The 20,743-nt window shown below is 42.5% G+C and overlaps 1 protein-coding gene across 1 annotated transcript; it reads left to right on the top strand.

The window, feature by feature from the left end:
* Positions 1–1,001: 1,001 nt before the first annotated feature.
* LOC136489184 (MEIOTIC F-BOX protein MOF-like) lies at positions 1,002–19,440 on the top strand. Its single transcript, XM_066485898.1, has 5 exons — positions 1,002–1,043; positions 1,128–1,935; positions 18,636–18,755; positions 19,031–19,194; positions 19,283–19,440. Exons 2-5 carry the CDS (start codon positions 1,151–1,153, stop codon positions 19,438–19,440), a joined length of 1,227 nt encoding a protein of 408 aa, XP_066341995.1. The 5' UTR covers positions 1,002–1,043; positions 1,128–1,150.
* Positions 19,441–20,743: the final 1,303 nt, after the last annotated feature.

Genomic DNA, 20,743 nt, shown 5'->3' with positions numbered 1-20,743 from the left:
TTCCAGCGAGCTCTGGGGTCCTTCCGTCCAACCTCCGGTGAGCTCGAAGGTAATGGGACAGGGCTGGAGCAGCCTGTACCTCGAACCCATCTCCTCGCTATTTTCGTACGTCTTTTTGCTGTTTTCTCTAGCTTGCAATGGGGTTTTCAGAATGTTGCAACAGATGATTTTCAAATGTTGGAATGTGACTTTTGGGTTATTGCAACATATGTTTCCCTAAATGGTCCCATTTTCCATGTTTCATGGTCGTTTTTTGCGATGTTGCAGTACATATTTTTTAATGTTATAGCACATAATTTTCGATGTTGCAGTATATAATTTTCGATGTTGCAGCACTTATTTTTTCGATGTTGCAGTACATATTTTCCGATGTTGCATTACTTGTTTTTTCGATGTTGCAATACATGTTTTTGTGATGTTGCAGCACATAATTTTCGATATTGCAGTACATGTTTTTCAAAGTTGCAGTACATATTTTTGCGATGCTGCAGTATTCATATTCCGATGTTGCACTACATAGTTTTTTCATATGTTTGCGATGTTGCACTTGAAGTGTTTTCATGCTCTTGGGGACAAGGGGGCGCGATGGGGGAACGGGGTGATGCGGGGGGCGGTCGGATTCCGTTCTATTCACACGGTGGGGCCAATGGTTTTGGGAAGCGAGGAGCTGTGTTCAGTTCTATTCCCGCGGGGGGCGGGTGGGTTTGGGAGGACGCGGTGGAAAGGGCTCGGCGTCCGGACGCGTCTCATGCGCCGGACGTCCAGGGGGCTAGGATTACCGTTGTTTTAGTCCTCACTTCCAAATAGACTTAAAGATGGGGGGATGCATTGCATTGCCGTGAAATTTCTGGTGCTTTGCTGTGGATTGGACCGAAAGGGCCCTTGAATCCTGTGATCATCAGGAAACACAAATGGCCCATTAACAAATGGGCTGGCTGAGAGAACGCCCTTTGGGGAAGTGCTGTTGCCTCGTCAGCTCCCCGCAGAGCGGTGGCTGCGACTTCTGCGAGCGCCGGCGCGACCACTCCGGCGATCTCCGGCAGGTCCGCTCCTGCTTCTTCCTGCCTTCCCCGCTTATTAACCGCTATAAGCCTTCCGCTCCTTCTCACCATTTTCTTGCCCCGCAGCGACCTCCCGTTTGTTAACAGGAATGCCTCCGAGGAAAAAGGGAAAAGTGGACGGTGCGGCGTCGCCAGATGCTGGCGGCGATCGCATCAGGGCGCTCCCGGACGACGCCCTCCATCACGTCCTCTCCTTCCTGCCCGCGGAAGACGCCGTGCGGACATGCCTGCTCGCCCGGCGCTGGCGCCATCTCTGGAAGTCCGCCACAGGTCTGCGCATCTGGTTCGGCCATGGGAATGAACCGCCGTCCATGGAGAAGTTCCAACAGTTCGTCATCCATCTGTTGCTCCTCCGCAAACGCGATTCTTCTCTTCACACATGTGGGCTCAGGTTACGCTACCAGACGGCCTACCTGGATAGCCACCTGTTGGATGATGATAAACTCGGTCTGAATATCTGGATCCGCCATATTGTAGACTGTGAAGTTCGGATACTCAGGCTCGAAATCGAGGACCTTACTTTCAGATTTGACCTGCCTCTTGTCTCTCAGCACTTGACAAAGCTAGCACTCATCGGTGTAGCGTTGACCAACAATCTTTGCAACTTCTCGAATTGTCCGAATCTGGAACATCTAGAGTTCGCTGAGTCTGAATTCTACTGGGTGCGGGAGATCTCTTCAAAATCCCTAAAACACCTGAGCTTCAGCCATTACTGTGATTTTGATACGGGATCGGAATGGCACACTCTTATTTGTACGCCAAGCCTTGTTTCACTTAGGCTAGATATGCATTTCAGCTCGCTTCCTGTTCTGGATAGCATACCGTCGTTAAAGGAGGCTTTTTTGAGAGATCCTAACAAGGAATGTATAGATACATGAAGGACCGGATACGGTCACTACGCCAGATCTGCACATCACTGCCGGCCTCATCACTACCGGATATGTGAGAATCGGCAGTGATGTACTTTCACTGTCGGTTATGAGCTTGAAAATGAAAAAATGATTGGGGCTGGGCTAAAACCGGTAGTGAAGAACCACATCACTGTCGGTTCGTGGCTTGAACCGGCAGTGTTTTGGCGGGCACTCATCACTGTCGGTTTAAGCCAAGAGCCGACAGTGATTGGGCTCTATCACTATCGGTTCTAGCTAAGAACCGACGGTGATAAGCCTACAAAAAGGCTGCAGCCGTCATCTCCTTCCTCCTCTCTTCCATCCCAAGAACAGAGGCGCACGTTTGGGCCCTTCCCTCCTTTGTTGCGGCTGTTCTTCACCATGAAGCTAGCGCTTGGATTTTAAAGAATGGCTTGATCTTTTTCTTTAAGGTTAGTAACAAACATCAACTCCTTTGATTTTGTTGCTTAATTAGCTTCGTTTTGATGGCTATATTGTTTGATTCTCATTCTAGTTCTTTCTCCATTCTAGAGAGCACTTTTCCAATTGGACATTTGTGTAAGGCTCAAATTATGGTGAATCCATCATCCAAACGGTTGATGTCTATGAACACATTTAAATTCCTAGCTAATTATTCCATGATGGACAAGATCATCATTGTTAGTATGTGATGCTATAATTAGTTCTTAGAAGTAGAGTAGAATAGTTGTTCTTCAATATTGTGCAATAATTGTTTTTACTATGATTTTCAATTTACAGGGTCGGGGCTACCAATTTCAATTTTTTAATAATTAGTGTACAATAATATTTTCCAAAAATGGTACTTTCGAGTTACAATTGTTGTTCATGAAGCTCGATTTCTTATTAATTCTTTGTAATTACTGTCTCAATATTTTTTTGTGCAGAGATGGATCGAGAGTGGATGCATCTGTCCTGAACAGACATGCGGTACATGCATGGCATCAGCCAGTTTATCACCGATGCCAAAGCCCATGCTGGGAATGGGAACCCTGACTTCTGCCCATGCAAAGATTGCAAGAATCATAGAAACTTTCGTCAAATTGAGTCTATACGATCGCACTTGATTACCAGGGGTTCATGCCAAACTATACGATATGGACTATGCATAGCGAGGTTTGTGTGAATGTTCTACAGGAAAACGATGATGATGTGGACATGCCTGACGTAGCCATCCACGATGCTGACGAGGAACCCGGTGTCAACACGGAACCTATGACCATAGTTAATAATGTGTTTAGGAACACGCTAGCTGACGACACCGAAGATAACGATGGCATTTCGCGGCTGCTACGTAATGTAGAAATCGGATGTCTTAGTGAAAGACAGCTGAGAAAGCTAGAGAAAATAAGACAAGATGGCAAAACACCATTATATAGGAATTGTCCAATGAGCAAACTGGAAGCCGACATCATGTTATTAGAGTTCAAATCGACAAACGGATTGAGCGATAAAAGCTTCGATCAGTTGTTAGGTATAATAAGGAAAATGCTCCTAGAAAAAAACGAGTTGCCAGAAAAGACATACTTGGCCAAGCAAATGATCTGTCCCATCGGCCTCGAGGTTGATAAAATTTACGCATGTTCCAATGATTGCATATTGTACCGTGAAGAAAAATACAAAGACTTGGACAAGTGCCCCAAGTGTGAAGCTCCACGGTACGAGGAAGGGCCGTCAGATAAGGGCACCAAGACCAGAGAAGGTCATGTAAAGGTCGTTTGGTATTTCCCTATAGCTCACCGGGTGCATAGGCTGTTTGCATGTGCAAAGTCAGCCAAGCTGTTGCGCTGGCGTGGCGAAGAGCGTAAGAAAGATACAATGATGAAGCACCCTGCCGATGGGCATGACTGGAGGACTATCAATACTATGTTCTATAAGGACATCGGTGGAGCGGTAAGGCACCTTTGGTTTGCTTTGAGCACAGATGGGATGAATCCTTTCGACCAGGTTAGAAGCAATCATAGCACCTGGCCAGTGACGCTCTATATATACAACCTTCCACCTTGGGTCTGTATGAAGCGGTCGTATATCCAGATGTCACTACTAATCCAAGGGCCAAGACAACCTGGGAATGATATCGATGTGTTTCTGGAACCAGTGATCGATGAACTAGTGGAGATGTTTGAAAAGGGTGTGCCAGATGTTTGGGACGAGTACAAAAAGGAACATGTCACGATCAAGGGAGTACTTATCGCTACAATCACCGACCTACCAGGTCGAGGTTCGTTGTCCGGAGAGAAGACAAAAGGCTATACTGGATGTGTCGAGTGCTTGGACAACACCGATGCGGTAAATCTGCCAAATAACTCAAAGATAGTTTATATAGGACACCGATACGGTGATTCTATTAGGAGCCCGACATGCGCAGACATGTGGATCTTCCAGTATGGATAGTTTGTTCCATGGAAGAACAGCGCCTTGCCGGAACCACGCTCCATGTTGCATTCGTGGATCACGGACCGATTAAGATGGAATGATCCTTAACCGGCTCCGATACCAATTGAAGGATCGGAGACGGCGACCAGAGGGAGGAGTGAATGGGAGTCTCAAATTTCTTTCGAAATATTTGGCCGCTGTCCTAAAATCAAACCCCAAAAACAAACGCAATCAAGATCGATTTGTTCGCAAACCAACTGATGGCTGGGTACCTCTGATGATGACCAAGAAGTACAGTGGACCAAACAAGAACCAACGAAAATGAGCACACAAAGACACGAGTGAAAACAGCCAACTCTGGACGGGGGCAGACTGTCTGCGGTTCAGACCCAGACTGTCTGCAGTCTGAACCCCGGACTGTCTGAGAACCAGACCCGGACTGTCTGCCGGCGAAAACACAAAAACACACAGTGAAGAAAACCTTCTGTTCGCGATAGAAACACAGAGGGCAGACTGGCACCTTGCGTGCGGACTGTCCGCGGCAAGAGCACAGAAGCAGGTGAGCGACAGCAGGAACAAATCGTAACGAACTACGGCGCGGGTCTGCGCGACACCGAGCTGGCCTGCAGCGATGCGACTGCAAGGGAACCGGCGGGAGATGCTCCACCGGTGACCTCTGCTGAAGGACTAGCACGCGCTCGGTAAAGGAGCGCATGGTACTGACGGCGATCCTGCTCTGCTCTCGTGCGGAGTAACGAGCACAGGGAAGAAAGAATCGACGCCACGCAGAGAGAGAGGAGAACCGTCGGGCAGCAAGGGAAGGATGGAGCGCTGCTTCTCGGAAGCAAGCACGGCACCTGTGCACCGGCTCTGGTAACCCTCCCGTACAAATCTCATGTGCCACAACCAACAGACAATCGGCCTGTTCGTTAGGTTTATAAGCCGTACTTTTTCAGTCAACGAATAATATTTTTCTTACATAACAAATTAGCCAATAATACTTTCAGCCATGTCTTATCAGCCAAACAAACACGGGAAATGAACAGAGCTCCGAACAGAAAAAGAATAGTGGGAGGGCAGCTCTAGAAATTCAACCAAATCATTCCCAAAACTCCATGGATCGTCCTCAAAATTTGCACAGATGCAATTTAACTAGCAACGAACCAATCCCCAAAAAGTCATTGCCTGAGATTAACCCAAACTCCGGGACATCGAGAGCTTTGGGGTAAGAACGGGGTTTTCTCCCAAAAACGAAAAACGGATCGATCTACGAGCTCATGTGAAATTGATAAGATTTACTGAAAGAAATAGCTCAGCACATGTCATAGCTCGTCATGGATCAACCGAAAACCCACAAAAACATCTCTACCAAAAAGAACGACGAACAGCAAACTCAAAACACACAGCACAGAGATACGAACCCCAGAGGGCAACGTGAGGTAAGGGCCTCGCTTCCCAACAAATCTCAAGTTCCAAACTCGAATTACACAGACAAGTGAATAATATGTGGACCTCTACGCAAGACTAAAGGGAAGGAGAAAACCTAGAGAGGAGAAAATAAAATGCCAAGAGGTGAGAGAGATTGGGGCTCCATCATCTTATTTATCAGGGCTATTACACAATCCCAAACACGTCTCTATATATTTTGAGTCGAACCACTTAACTCGAGGGCGTTATGGTCCAACCCGAAGTATTCTTCGTCCGACGGCCACCACGCCCTTCGTCAGATAGCTTCGCCTCGACGCGAACTCCTCGATGCCACCCTGTGCCACTACTACAGAATGGACTTGTTGTCCCGGGCGGTAACGGCCTTTAGTCCCGGTTACCGCGCCGGGACAACGATCCCGGGACTAAAGGTGCCACATTTAGTCTCGGGTCATCGAGCCGGGACTAAAGAGGGACCTTTAGTCCCGGTTGGTGTTACCAATCGGGACTAAAGGCCCTCCAGCCGAGCAAACGTGGCCGCACCCTTTAGTCCCGGTTGGTAACCCCAACCGGGACTAAAGGTTCCTTTTCTTTTTCTTTTTTTTAATTTATTTTCAGTTCAGTTACACGTATTTATTTAATATATAATATGTTTTTATGTACATATTCTACGCTGCTAATATAAATACACGCACGCATATAATTACATCTAATTCTCATCTGGAGCATTATTATATTCGAATAAAGTATGAACCTATATATATTATAGATATATATATGTATATATACAACACTTTCATAATCTTGTTCTCGAAAATAACGATATCAATAAACATTTAATTTACATCATTTATTCCTTAGGATCAAAGTAGAACTCGCCGTTGGGATTTAGCACTTTTTCTAGAAGATATCCTGCTATTGACTCCTGAACTGCTTTCAGATGGTCTTTTTGCATGACCCTTCGTTTCAACCATTCAGTCTTGCATTTGAAATAAAAGGAAAAGTATTAATACATATATATATATATTCATTTAAAAATAAATAAAAAATTTGATATATACGTACTCTGAGGACATCTTTAGGAGTTCTTCTTATGTGTGCAGTGATAAATTCACAAACGTAGTATCCACACAAGTTATTACCTGGTTCCTGCCGCAAACACCACTGTACGAGAAGAAGATTATTCTCATCATCTCACACGTAAATTGAAGTACGATATAGTAATTAAACACGTGGGGAAGTGTATATAGTACAACTTACTGGTATTTCAACTACATTAAGTGGTGCCTTGCAATCCTTGCAATGTTGCCGAATAAACTCTTTCCAAACCCTATGCGACCAATAATGTACGATCGTTAATAAATTATGGCAAAGTCTATTCAATAATAGTTGTGCGCGAGAGATCGAAATTACCCCTAGATAATGTCTATCATATCTTGGTATAGTGCCCGCTCTTTTCTCAACGAGTCAAAGATTACTAACCGACTTGAGTTTAACTCAATGACAATGAGTATCCAGTGAAACCTGTATTGGTTTATACACACACGTACATGCATATAAGTTGTATTGATATTACATAAAATGTGTAGACTACATTATTATTAACACTTACTCAAAGCTGTACGGGAAAAGTATTGTTGTCTTGTCGTGCTGCTTCACGAAGAACATCATGATATTCTCCTGTGCTTCAGATACCCACCGCTCCTTGACAATAATACCGGTTTTGAATACGATATAAGGATCAATGAAGCCAACACTGGTGTCTTGTATTCTTTGGAGCTCTGACATCTGGAATCTGTATATAAATATAAGTTACATGTGAGAATAATTATATACACGTACGCATGGAAGTGAGTTTATTAAATAAAAGTAAGAATCACTTACAAACAAAAGGAGCTAATGATTGATTTATCCAGAGCGTCCAAGTAGAATAGTTGATGCAATTCTTCGAAACTAATATGTAAAATGTCATCGCCACGGAAGTAATGATGGTCTCTAAATCTGACAAAGATCCACTGCTCACCCCTGCCACACGCCTGCATGTATCACTTATTGAGCAAGTACATTTGCGTACCCAATTCATTCAGAGCCGCAGGGTTGTACAGACTTTTGCCATATTTATAAGTCTTCCAGGTATCAACTTCCAGGTTCTGGATTGGAGCTTTGCCCGTCAATTGATCCAAGGTTAAACCAGTATCTTTAAAAAAAGCATTAAGGGCTTGAACCGACACTTCTCCAGAGTTGTCTGGTCGATAGACTTCTATGTTGGAACCATATTCATTAGCAACAAAAAGATTTTGCATTGGTTGCTTCTGTTGTCCGAGCTGTGGGACATCCTTCCCTGATGCTCTTTTCCTTTTCTTACCTGCATCATATGACTTCACGAGGGAGCGGTCATAGTCTGATAGTGGCGAAGGCTTACGAAGTTCAATCATCTTTTTCTTGTGAGCATCGACCTTCTGCCTCAGCACCTCTCGTGGTAGGTAAAAGTACGACTTCTCCTTAAGCTTCGCTTGACTCTTGTTTTTGGTATCTATAAAAAAAAATTTCACTTTTTTGTCTTCTTCAGCTGCTATTTGCTCATCAGTCTTTTCAGGAAGTATTTCTTGAGAAATAACTCTTTTTCTTGAGGTCTTCTTTGCCGCCGGGACCTTAGACGTCTTTGTAGTGCGTCGCTGTGGAGGGGGTGGGGGCGGTGTTGGAGACCGACGTGGAGGCGATGTGGCCGGTGTTGGTGGAGATCGGCGTGGAGGAGTTGGAGATCGTTGTGGAGGCGGTGGGGCCGGTGTAGGAGTTGGAGATCGTTGTGGAGGCGATGGGGCCGGTGTAGGAGTTGGCGATCGCCGTGGGGTTGAAGTCGTCTCGCCCCCCGCGACGCTGTGATGAGATGGGGAATGAATGATTAGGCTAGGCTGGGGGGAGACCCTGCTACAAAAATAAGTTGTGTGTCAATTATTTTTGAAGCCAATAGAAAATTAATGGAAAATAATATTTCATTCATTTTCATTCGTACCTAGGGTGAGGTAGGGGAAGCGGTGGCGCCCCAGGAATGATGATGAAGCGTTTGCGCCATTGAATAAATGTCTTCTCTGCTTCTCCTAGTGTCTTTTCCCCATCACCGCCTTCAATGTCAAGAGGAATATTGCTGTAACCTTTGAGCACTCTATCGACCGAGACGCTAGCATATCCAGGTTGAATAACTGACCCATGGATTCTTGGTGTCTTCGTTCGGTCTATTGGAGATACAACCCCGACAGCCACCATGATTGATGCATTATTACCATCTGGAATGTGCAGCTCACATGTTGTTAGAGGCTCGGTAATGTCATCAACAGGGAAGCGCAACCCAGCGTCGTCTTGAATAACTGGCAGCTCCGTAGAAGCACAACTACTTTTCATCTGACCAACGGGGCTAATGGTGACTCTCGGCGTTGATTGCGATTGCATTTGACTCATTGCTAGCTGCACTTGCCTCTTGATCTCCTCCTGCATTCTTGCCTCAAGAGATTTTTCTCGTTCACGTGATTCAAGCAATGCTTGTCGTGACTCATCAACAAATTGCTCCAATGCACGGATTCGTTCTGCCTCCTCATCCTTCTTTCTCTGGCGGCTTCTGTAGGTATCCTTGTCTGCTGGGAATGTGTGTAGCCACGGAACCGCCCCATAGCCTCTTGTTCGACCACCGTGTTCGGGATTCTCTAGGGCATATGTCAATTCATCCTTCTCTCTGTTGGGCTTGAAAACACCACTATCAGCTTCTTCCCTAGCACGAGCTAGTCTCTGTGTTGCTCTCTCAATTTTTGGCCGAAAATTAGCTTGCCAGTGTCTGGGTCTAGGCTTCCCCCATAAGCGTAGAACCAATTCTTCGCGCGTTGAGGCCAGCTCTTCTCTATTGTTTCAGGTATGATTCCCTTGGCAGTAATCTCTGCTTCTAGGTTCTGTCACTTGGGAATAGCACTCCTATAACCACCTGATCCCATGCGATGATGGTATTGCTTCTGTCGGGCATTCTGCCGATTCCTCATCACACGTTCCTCACTGTCTTGAGATGTCTTGTATTCTACGAAGGCATCCCAATGGGACTCCAACTTGACAAACGCCTTAGCATTGAAATTCGGCGTAGCATTCTTCAAGATAAACTTTTTATACAATGTCTTCTTCCAACTCTGGAACAATGTTGCCATCTTCTTCATTGTCCAATCCCTCACTAGCTCCTTCAAAGCATCATCTGCTTGTAATGTGAAATGCTGAGTGATATCTCTCCAAGCTAGGTTCTTGTCACGATCAGATACAAAACTAACATTAGGAGCGGATATCTTCTGCTTCCATTCACGAGCACTAACTGGGATCCTATCCCTTACAATGAACCCACATTGATTGACATATGTCTGAGCATGTGGTCCCAATGGTTTGCCGGTGTCGGTATCGAATTATGATATTATGAAACGGCCCTCTAATGGCTTTTTTGGCCCTCGGACTTTCCTACTTTTGTCGGTGGTTGATGTAGATCCAGAGACCGGCTACATGAGTAGAAACACAACGATTAACAACAAATATACGTACGCATGCATCTATAAGAGATGATAGATAATCGAATATACCTCGCCAGTATTTTCTTGCGCGACAATTTGTTGATCTTCAACCACCGGCATATTCAGGATATCCTCATAATCAGCAAAGTACTGACTCGTGTCATCTACATCCACATTGGTGCCGGCGTTGATAATATCCGCCATTATGTCATCACTAAAGTTATCATCCGGAGCAGCCATTTGTATCTTCAAGATAACACATAGATAGAATTACTATGGTACATAACATAAGTACATGTAATAACACATATAGAATTACTAAATCCAATTAAATATAATAACACATAATATTTCATAAGGATAAACAATAATAAGGTATAGGCTTTGGAATCGAATCAAAAACACTTTCGATCCAAAAACATAGAAATAAGTACATGTATATATATACACATATAATGATACAATATATTTTCTCTCTCTCTCAACACATAGAAATAAGTGCATATGTCTATATCTCTAGATATGCATGTGATACACATAGAATGTCTCTCTAGATACAATTTTCTCTCTCTCTCAACACATGAAAATAAGTACATGTATATATACATATAGAAATAATTAAGTACATATGTATACATATAGAATCTCTCTCTAGATATAATATATATAGAGAGATATATAGAATATATAATTACTAAATCCAATTAAATAAATCTAACATGAAATTAGATAAACTAGTAATAGATAATACATTTTAATCTAACATATATCAAAAACTATAATAAAAAACTATCTAAAAAACTATCTAAATAAAATACTAATTAAATTTTAATACATTTAATCTAATATATCAAAAACTACCTAAGAAATAACTAAAAAACTAACAATAATAAACTACTAATTAAAATTTAACACATTTTAATCTAACATACAGCCGAGACTTTGTAAAAAAAATCTAAAAAAGCATGGCCGATCGAGAGCATGCAGCAGATCAAGCAGAGTACTCGATGGAGGCCGTACGGTGGGCGCGCGGGAAGCATCGGCGACGGAGGGTGTGGTCGGGTGCGGCGACGGAGACGGGATGCGGCGTTGCGGGCCGGGAGAATGGCGCGGCCGGGCGGGGGTAGATGACGGCGGCGCGGCACAGACGAGCTCGACGACGGCGGATGGCGCGGCCGGGCGGGGCTGAGCGACGGAGGCGAGATCGAAGATGAACAGAACAGACGTTCGATATATATAGGCCGGGACCCTTTAGTCCCGGCTGGTAACACCAGCCGGGACTAAAGGACATTTAGTCCCGGCTGGTAAGACCAACCGGGACTAAAGGGTTGGACCTTTAGTCCCGGTTGGTCTGTTGGTCTTACCAGCCGGGACTAAAGGTATTTTTGGGCGGGCACTGAAATTGCCGCCAATCCTTTAGTCCCGGTTCTTGGTCTGGGCCGGGACTGAAGGCCTGAAAATTTTGGCAACCCGCCAGCGTAATTGGAAAGGCCTGGGATTTTGATTTTGTTTAATACTAGGTTAATCAATTAATTCCATAGCAACTTCAATACTTTGCAATATTTATTTTAAAAAAATACTATTGATTAACTAATTATTTATTGTAAATAGGAAAATTTTGTAACCTAAAGTTTTTAATTTCTTTTATGAATATAGAATATAAATGTTACTAATACTAAGTATTTTGTTAATGCAAAAATATATTTGTAACTTAAAATTAATAAAACTAATATTATTCGATAGGAAATTTATTATCAAATTATTGTAACGTCAATGTTTCAATTTTGTCTCGGTTTTTGACCAAAATTGACAGGAAATTTTTGTTGAACCTATAAAAATAAAGAAAATGTAGTATTTTTTGTTTTACAGCTTTCTCAAATGAAAAAATGGCCTATATAAGGATTGTAGATATTGATGAACTTAACAAACTTGGTATTCAAAACTTTTCAATTTAAGACAATCTAGGGTCCCGAAAACTAGTTTGTAGGCGTTGAAATTTAAAAATCACAAATTTGAACCGTCCAAACTTTCTCAAATGGAAAGTTGACCAAAACAAAAATTGTAGATCTTTTTGAGTTTAACAAACTTGGTATTCAAAACTTTTCAATTTGAAGTCATTTAGAGTTCATAATACTAGAGTCAAAGTGTTGTTTTTTCATTTGACCAAATTTGACTTGGTCAAACTTGCTCAAATGAGACACTAAATGACCTCAGATGAAAAAACTCTGAATACCAAGTTTGATCATCTCAGCAAGATCTACAATTGTTACATAGCTCATTTTCCCATTTGAGAGATTTTTATCAAACACTAGTCACAACTTCTTGAATCTCATATAGACTTTCTAAAACTATGTCACACACTTGTGAAATTTGAACTACATTTTGTTGAAGCTTTCTCAAATGAAAAAATGGCCTATATAAGGATTGTAGATATTGATGAGCTTAACAAACTTGGTATTAAAAAACTTTTCAATTTGAGACAATCTAGGGTCCCGAAAACTAGTTTGTGGGCGTTGAAATTTAAAAATCACAAATTTGAACCGTCCAAACTTTCTCAAATGGAAAGTTGACCAAAACAACAATTGTAGATCTTTTTGAGTTTAACAAACTTGGTCAAACTTGCTCAAATGAGACACTAAATGACCTCAGATGAAAAAACAATTGTGAAGTCATAACATATTACATAATATCCGTCTCTAAAACATAATATATTAAACATGCATCGTTGTATCATGCGGGCACAACAGTGAATTTCTTCTTGACGTATGACCCTTGGTTATGATCTTGTCATAACCATGGAGTGTCTTCATCATTTAACATGATGCTTGGATCTTTCTTCACTATGAAGGGTGGAATTCGGACATTTCTTTCGTAATCTTCTGACATGTCTGACTTGTCTTCAATTCCCACTATATTTATTTTCCCAGAAAGAACTATGTGGCGCTTTGGCTCATTGATCATTGAGTTGATGTCTTCGTTTTTTCCTCTCTTTGATTTTGTAGACATGTCTTTCACATAGAACACCTGACTCACATCGGCAGCAAGGACGAATGGTTCGTCTTTGTACCCAATATTGTTGAGGTCCACTGTTGTCATTCCATACTCTTTGTCGACTGTTACCCCTCCTCCGGTCAGCTTCACCCATTGGCACCGGAACAAAGGGACTTTAAAATTAGGTGCGTAGTCTAGTTCCCATATATCTTCTATGCGGCCATAATATGTTTGTATATTCCCATTTGGATCTGTGCCATCTATGCGAACACCACTATTTTGATTGGTGCTCCTTTTATCTTGGGCAACTGTGTAAAATGTATTCCCATTTATCTCGTACCCTTGGTACATGAGGATATGACATGATGGTTGCCTAGCCAATAAATACAGTTGCTCATCAATATTGTCATCGCCTTGACATTCTTTTCGCAACCAACCACTAAAACTTTCCATGTGCTGACGCCTAATCCAAGCTTCAGTCTTCCCTAGAAACTTGGATCGTAAGAACTCCTTATGTATCTCGATGTACGGATGCACCAATGATGAGTTCTGAAGAACTGTGTAGTGTGCTTTATTGAAATAATCGTCTTCCATGCCAATATATGTTTTCTTCCCTAAAGTTCCTTTACCACTGAGTCTCCCCTCGTGTCGCGATTCGGGAACGCCAATCGGGGCAAGGTCAGGAATAAAGTCAACATAGAACTCAATGACCTCCTCTGTTCCATAGCCCTGGGCGATGCTTCCTTCAGGCTTAGAACGGACTTTCACATATTTCTTCAAGACTCCCATAAACCTCTCGAAGGGGAACATGTTATGTAAGAACACAGGTCTAAGAATACTAATCTCCTTCACCAAATGAACTAGGAGGTGTGTCATGATATTAAAGAAGGATGGAGGGAACACCAACTCAAAGCTGATAAGACATTGAACCACATCATTCTGTAGAGTAGCTAGTTCCACTGGATTGATTGCCTTCTGAGAAATTGCATTGAGGAATGCACATAGCTTCACGGTGGCTAGACGTACATGTGGAGGTAGAATTCCTCTTAAAGCAACTGGAAGCAATTGCGTCATAAGCACATGGCAGTCGTGGGACTTTAAGTTTAGGAATTTCTTATCTGGCACATTTATTATACCCTTTATATTGGAGGAGAATCCCGATGGGACCTTGATGCTGCTTAGACATTCGAACATGCTGTCCCTCTCTTCTTTGCTAAGCGTGTAGCTAGCAGGACTTAAGTAATGGCGTCCATCATCTGTCTTCTCTGGATGAAGGTTGTCTCGTTCTTTCATGCCCTGCAAGTCCTGACATGCTTTAAGTGAATCCTTTGGCTTCCCATACACACCCATGAATCCTAACAGGTTCACACAAAGATTCTTTGTCGGGTGCATCACGTCGATTGCGTTGCGGATCTCTAGGACTTGCCAATAGGGTAGCTCCCAAAAGATGGACTTCTTCTTCCACATGGGTGCGTGCCCCTTAGCATCTTTGGGAACAGATTCACTGCCTTGTCCCTTTCCAAATACTACTTTCACATCCTTGACCATTACGAGTACATCTTCCCCAGTTCGGTTATGAGGCTTCTTCCGGTGGTCTGGCTTACCTTTAAAATGCTTACCTTTCTTTCTTACTTGGTGATTCAAAGGAAGGAATCGACGATGGCCAAGGTACACGACCTTTCGACATCTTTTCAAATATATACTGTCAAGGTCATCAAAACAATGTGTGCATGCATTATATCCTTTGTTTGTCTGACCTGAAAGATTACTTAAAGCAGGCCAATCATTGATTGTTACGAACAACATTGCTCGTAGGTCAAAGTATTCTTGTTTGTACTCATCCCAGACACGTACACCTGGTTTGTTCCATAAAACTAGAAGTTCTTCAACTAATGGCTTCAGATAGACATCAATGTCGTTGCCAGGTTGCCTCGGACCTTGGATGAGGATCGGCATCATAATGAACTTCCGCTTCATGCATAACCATGGAGGAAGGTTGTAGATACATAGAGTAACTGGCCAAGTGCTATGACTAGTGCTCTGCTCCCCAAAAGGATTCATACCATCTGTACTTAAGGCGAACCTTAAGTTTGTAGCCTCATTTGTAAACTCTGGAAATTCCCTGTCTATCGCTCTCCACTGGGACCCATCAGCTGGGTGTCTCAGCATATTATCTACCTTACGGTCTTCTTTATGCCACCGCAACAACTTTGCATGGTCTTTATTTCTGAACAAACGTTTTAAGCATGGTATTATAGGAGCATACCACATAACCTTGGTAGGGATTTTCTTTCTAGGACGTTGTTCACCCTCGATGTCACCAGGATCATCGCACCTGATCTTATACCGCGATGCTTTACATACCGGCCATTCATCCAAATTCTCATATTCATTGCCATGGTAGAGGATGCAGTCATTAGGACATGCATGTATCTTCTGGATTTTTAATCCCAATGGGCAGACAACCTTTTTTGCTTCGTACGTAGTGGTGGGCAATTCATTTGGCTTCGGAAGCATCTTCTTTATGAGGTTCAATAAATTCCCAAATGCCTTGTCGGATATACCATTCTTTGCCTTCCACTGTAGCAATTCCAGTGTTGTACCTAGCTTTTTTTGCCCCTCTTCGGCCGTCGGGTATAGCAACTTCCTATGATCCTCAAGCATGCGCTCGAACTTAACTTTCTCTTTTTCACTTTCTAATTCTTGTTGTGCATCACGAATGGCATTGCCAAGAGCATCACCGAGATCATCTTCTACCGCTACCTCTTCTTCATCTCCCCCCATTGTAGTATCATCAAAGGCACCATACTGAGCAATAATGTCATCAATGTCTAAATCTTCTCCTTCACCTTCTTCCATCATTACCCCGCTTTCTCCATGCTTAGTCCAACATATATAGTTTGACATGAAACCTGACTTAAGCAAATGTGAATGAAGACTCATTGAGCTTGAATATTCCTTTAAATTCTTACATAGGGCACATGGACAACACATGAAACCATCTCGCTTATTTGCCTCGGCCACACCTAAGAAATAGTGCAAGCCCTCAATAAAGTCTTGGGAGCGGCGATCGGCATTGTACATCCAATGGCGTGACATAATCTGTATTACACGACAAATTATGAAAACCTTAAACATAATTAAGTATTTTATTACACAACATAAATGACACACACATGGTTGATTAATTAACTAAGCCTGGCTACAACGTAAGCAATCCCAACTATCACTAAACAAACTAAAACTACAATGCACTTCAGTAACATAATTATTTCGTGATCGTACGCAACTAAAACAGACAAATCATTCTTCTGTTGAATATCAATAAGCTTCTCCTGCTGGCTCACTGACTCATCAGCAGCAGCCGCTACCTCAAGCGCACCCAAATTCTGCACGTATGTAGCATAATCTTCCTCCCAGTACCAACCATCGCATCCATTGCCCTCCCACTGAAATTAAAGCCAAAAAATATTTAGTCAAAAATATTCAAGAAAAGCAGGTCAATTAGCCATAAATAAAAAATGCGTAAGAAACTCACATCGCAATCCGGGCACTTGTAGAAAACACGACCCTTGTTGGGTCCCTGTCTCTTGACTCGGTACTCCATCACAATCTTCTGCTTACACTTGCCGCAGATAATGAGAGGGAGTTCTGGCCTCAGTCATTTCGCAACCGAACGAGAGGCCGAGGATCCGGTACCAGTTGTCATCTACTTTCTATACTTATTTTTGCAAACTAGTGTAAATTTCATATTTTCTAAAATGATATATTTAACCTAAACTAGTACGGATTTCACATGTTTCAATAAATAACCATCCGTACTAGTTGACCTTGCTTACGTGATCATCTCGCGAGCATTTCTCCACCGGACGGCACCGTACTTGGCCAAGGAAGAGCTCCGATTCTACGAGAAAGGGAACACGGTCTTCCACGACCGTTGCCGCTCTCCCTCGTAGAATCAAAGCTCCTCCTTGACGTCCGTTACCGCTCGGCAGAGAACATGCTCGCCGAGATGAACACGGTCCGCAAGTTCAACTAGTACGGATTTTCTACAATTTTCTAACAATTTTCTAAGTTTTTCATTTCATGGAAAAATTAATTCTAAGATCACGTAAGCCACCGGGGACGAGGATGGCGCGTGCTCCAGCGAGGACGAGCGAAGCGTGATTTTGATGAACTAATTTAACTTTTGTTTATCCAAACATATATGCAAATCATCATGTGATTTTGAGCTAAAAATGACATATAAAATCATAATAAAGTCCAACATATAAAGTTACACATGCATCTACATCGCAAAATGAGATAAGCTACTGACAAAACATAAGAGGATTAAGTTTCTTACCTCCAAAATCGAAGAGCAACACCAATGGAGGGGGAGAGAGCAAGAACAACAGCAAACTGAAGAACAGAGGCAGTGAGTTTGAAAGCAATGGCTCGGGCTCGGGGAGGAAGAAATGAGCTGAAGTATAGGCCGGGATAATTAGTCCCGGTTAGGGGTCCAAACCGGGACTAAAGATTAATCTTTATTCCCGGGGCATCACCCAAACCGGGACTAAAAGCTTTAGTCCCGGTTGGTATTAGGTAAACCTTTAGTCCCGGTTGGTAATACCAGCCGGGACTAAAGATCCCTGCCCCGCGGAGGACCGTTGGGTAGGGACCTTTAGTCCCGGTTGGTATTACCAACCGGGACTAAAGGGTCCTTTAGTCCCGGGGGCAAAAAATGCCGAGGCTAATGCCAAATTGGGACATCGTTCTAAAGTCTGTTCTCTAGTAGTGTGCTGTCCGTTTCTCCTTGGAACCTCTGCCCAGGTTTTGAGGCCAAACCTGCGAAACCATCACCCGGTGGTTTTGAGGCTCAACCCATCAAACCACCGCGAGTAGCATACTCCATATGTGTCCCCCGCCTCTCTACGCGTGTCACCTCCGTCCTCGACCGCTCGGGCACTAAGTCTTCCAGAGCCTCGCTTGACTTGCACGTCCATCATCTTGACTTAGTCAACACGGTCACTCCTCCATGTACACTTGCGCTTGTCGATGTCTCTAGATGTCAGCCACTGCGACTGGTCACCCGGCCTCCTGGTCCCTCGGTCCAAAGCTCACGTCCATCCTTCACCGCTCCAAGTCCATCGGCATGGCACGTCCCTACTTGACCTTCACCTCGCCGTCGACCACCGCCTCCGAGCTCCAGACGTGCGCACCACAAGCCAATAGACATGTTGCACAACCCAACTCACGCCATGGTTAGTTCACAAACTCAACCCAAGACGCGAATCACGTTGACAATCACTCATCACAAATCCGAACCATAAGGGCACATATTAACCTTGTGTTCGCAATACGGAATATTACACTTGTAACGATGACTATGATGAACAGGCAGGGTACGAATACAACGAGTGTATTCATCTGCAAGGATTGTCGAAAGCTGAGAATTTGACATTGATGTCTGACTACAATGGGTACACTTACACTTTTGCACTTAACACCTTTATTGTGTTGTTGGATTATTATTATTTCCATTGTTGTGTTATTGGATTGTTATTTTTTCCATTGCTATTTGGTCTGCTTATGCTGTCCGATTATTATTTTTTCCATTGTTATGTTGCCTGATTAACCTGACTGTTTTTATTTCTGTTGCGTTATCTATATCAAGTTCCATATATTCTTAAAAACTGAAGCTGGTCTGTTTTCACACTGAATAATAGTCGATTTTTTCATGTCTGCATGTTGTCCAGGCTTATTTTCGCAGGGATTTGGAATGGTGCCCAACTTTTAACAACTTGAGGACTCTACTGCTAAATGAATGGTGTGTGGATCCTGACTTTTATGGGTTAAAATGCATTCTCAAACATTCACCGGTTTTGGAGAAGCTCACCCTTCATCTTTTTACTAAGGTATATATTCTGAATAATTAACTACTGCTTAGTTAAACTAGTTATACCTTATTGGTCGATACTGATAGAATATTGTGGTTTATCTCACGGACCTCAACATAGAGTGGAAATGATAGGAAGGTACAATCAAATGGAAAGATCAGCTACTATATCAGAACACCTGAAGGAAATCGGAGTCAAATATGAAGTAGTTAACAAGAAAGTTTACAAAGTTTTGAAGTTTCTGTGTACATTTGGCATATGTAAGTGAACTAGCAAAATACATGGTGCTCTCTATAATTTATTTAAATTTTCCTTAATGTGTTAACAATGAGGGTGGCATATTTGAATCCTTTATTTTGGCAATCCTTGTGCAGAGAGCTAAGAGATATACAGAGAGGTGCTGAAATAAATTGCTCTGCCTTCATATTATCTTCTGTTATTTCTTAATATTTTAATTAGCAGTCAACATAAACACAAATATCATAACTGGATTATTCCATGAGATTTTTACATTGTTCTAAGCTTCCAAAGCTTTGAGTGCTACCTTCATATATGAGTATCTCACACTAGATCTGTGAGATGTTACATTCCCTTGTTAAAATATCAGTCTTATTTTTGTTTGTAGAAACCAAGTGCATGTACTTGGTTAGGCATCAAATCCATTCCTTTGGAAATATAATGGTAATATTTGTGGTTTCTCAAATACTTGTAGCTGCATAAATAGTAGTTTGGTATCCTTACACCATATCTTAGTTTCTGAATGCTCTCTTTGTTCTTGAGGAGTTTGCATATACTTATGTCCCATTGTCTTCCATAATTTCCTTTTAATTTTCTTCCTATAGGAAATTGCTTATGATTTGTTGCATTTTGTGCTTGCCTTTTATTTTTACAGGGTTGGAAAGCTGTACTAATGTTTTTAATCATTTTATTTTATTTTCCTTCTTTCTGCCATTGCCTATTTTGCTAAGTAGCAATTGTTTATGTGATGATGTGGTATCTAGCAATTCGGTTCTTATGGCACTATGAATGTCACACTAAATAATCTATGTATGCTTCTATTGTATGTGCAAATGTGAAGTGGTAGATGAGAGTTCTCAAACTGGCGACATTCTTGATGCTCTGTGTGATTTTTGTAAATTTCCTGCATAACTGCACAAGAAAACAAGCATTCATTCCCTTGTTAACAATACACCAGTTTGGTTCTTGTTTGTTGAAACTAACATGTAACACGTCACTTGGGCTGGGGCCCTTGATGGTGGCGGCTGTTAACGGTTGTTAATGTCAATTATAAACCGTCAACACATCCTACATATATACTTAATTCCATCACCAAACATAGGTATAGGGTTTTAAACTAATGAATTCCACAAGTTTTGGTGAATATGTGAATGCGGGAGGATTTATCCAGAAAACAGCCCCGATACCACTGTCATACACTCCAAACAAGTAAACTAGCGACAACAAGTAGTGATTCAACTCGCGAAAATTGTAAAAGGCAACTCAAGACGGAGTCCAGGACCCACCACACGAAGGGGAGGCCCACTTGCCAAAGTGGCAGGCCGGCTGGCCCA

Source organism: Miscanthus floridulus, chromosome 10 (assembly GCF_019320115.1).
Source record: "Miscanthus floridulus cultivar M001 chromosome 10, ASM1932011v1, whole genome shotgun sequence".
Classification (NCBI taxonomy): Eukaryota; Viridiplantae; Streptophyta; class Magnoliopsida; order Poales; family Poaceae; genus Miscanthus; species Miscanthus floridulus.
The sequence above is the reverse complement of the archived record's forward strand: the minus strand, read 5'-3'. Positions and strand labels throughout refer to the sequence as shown.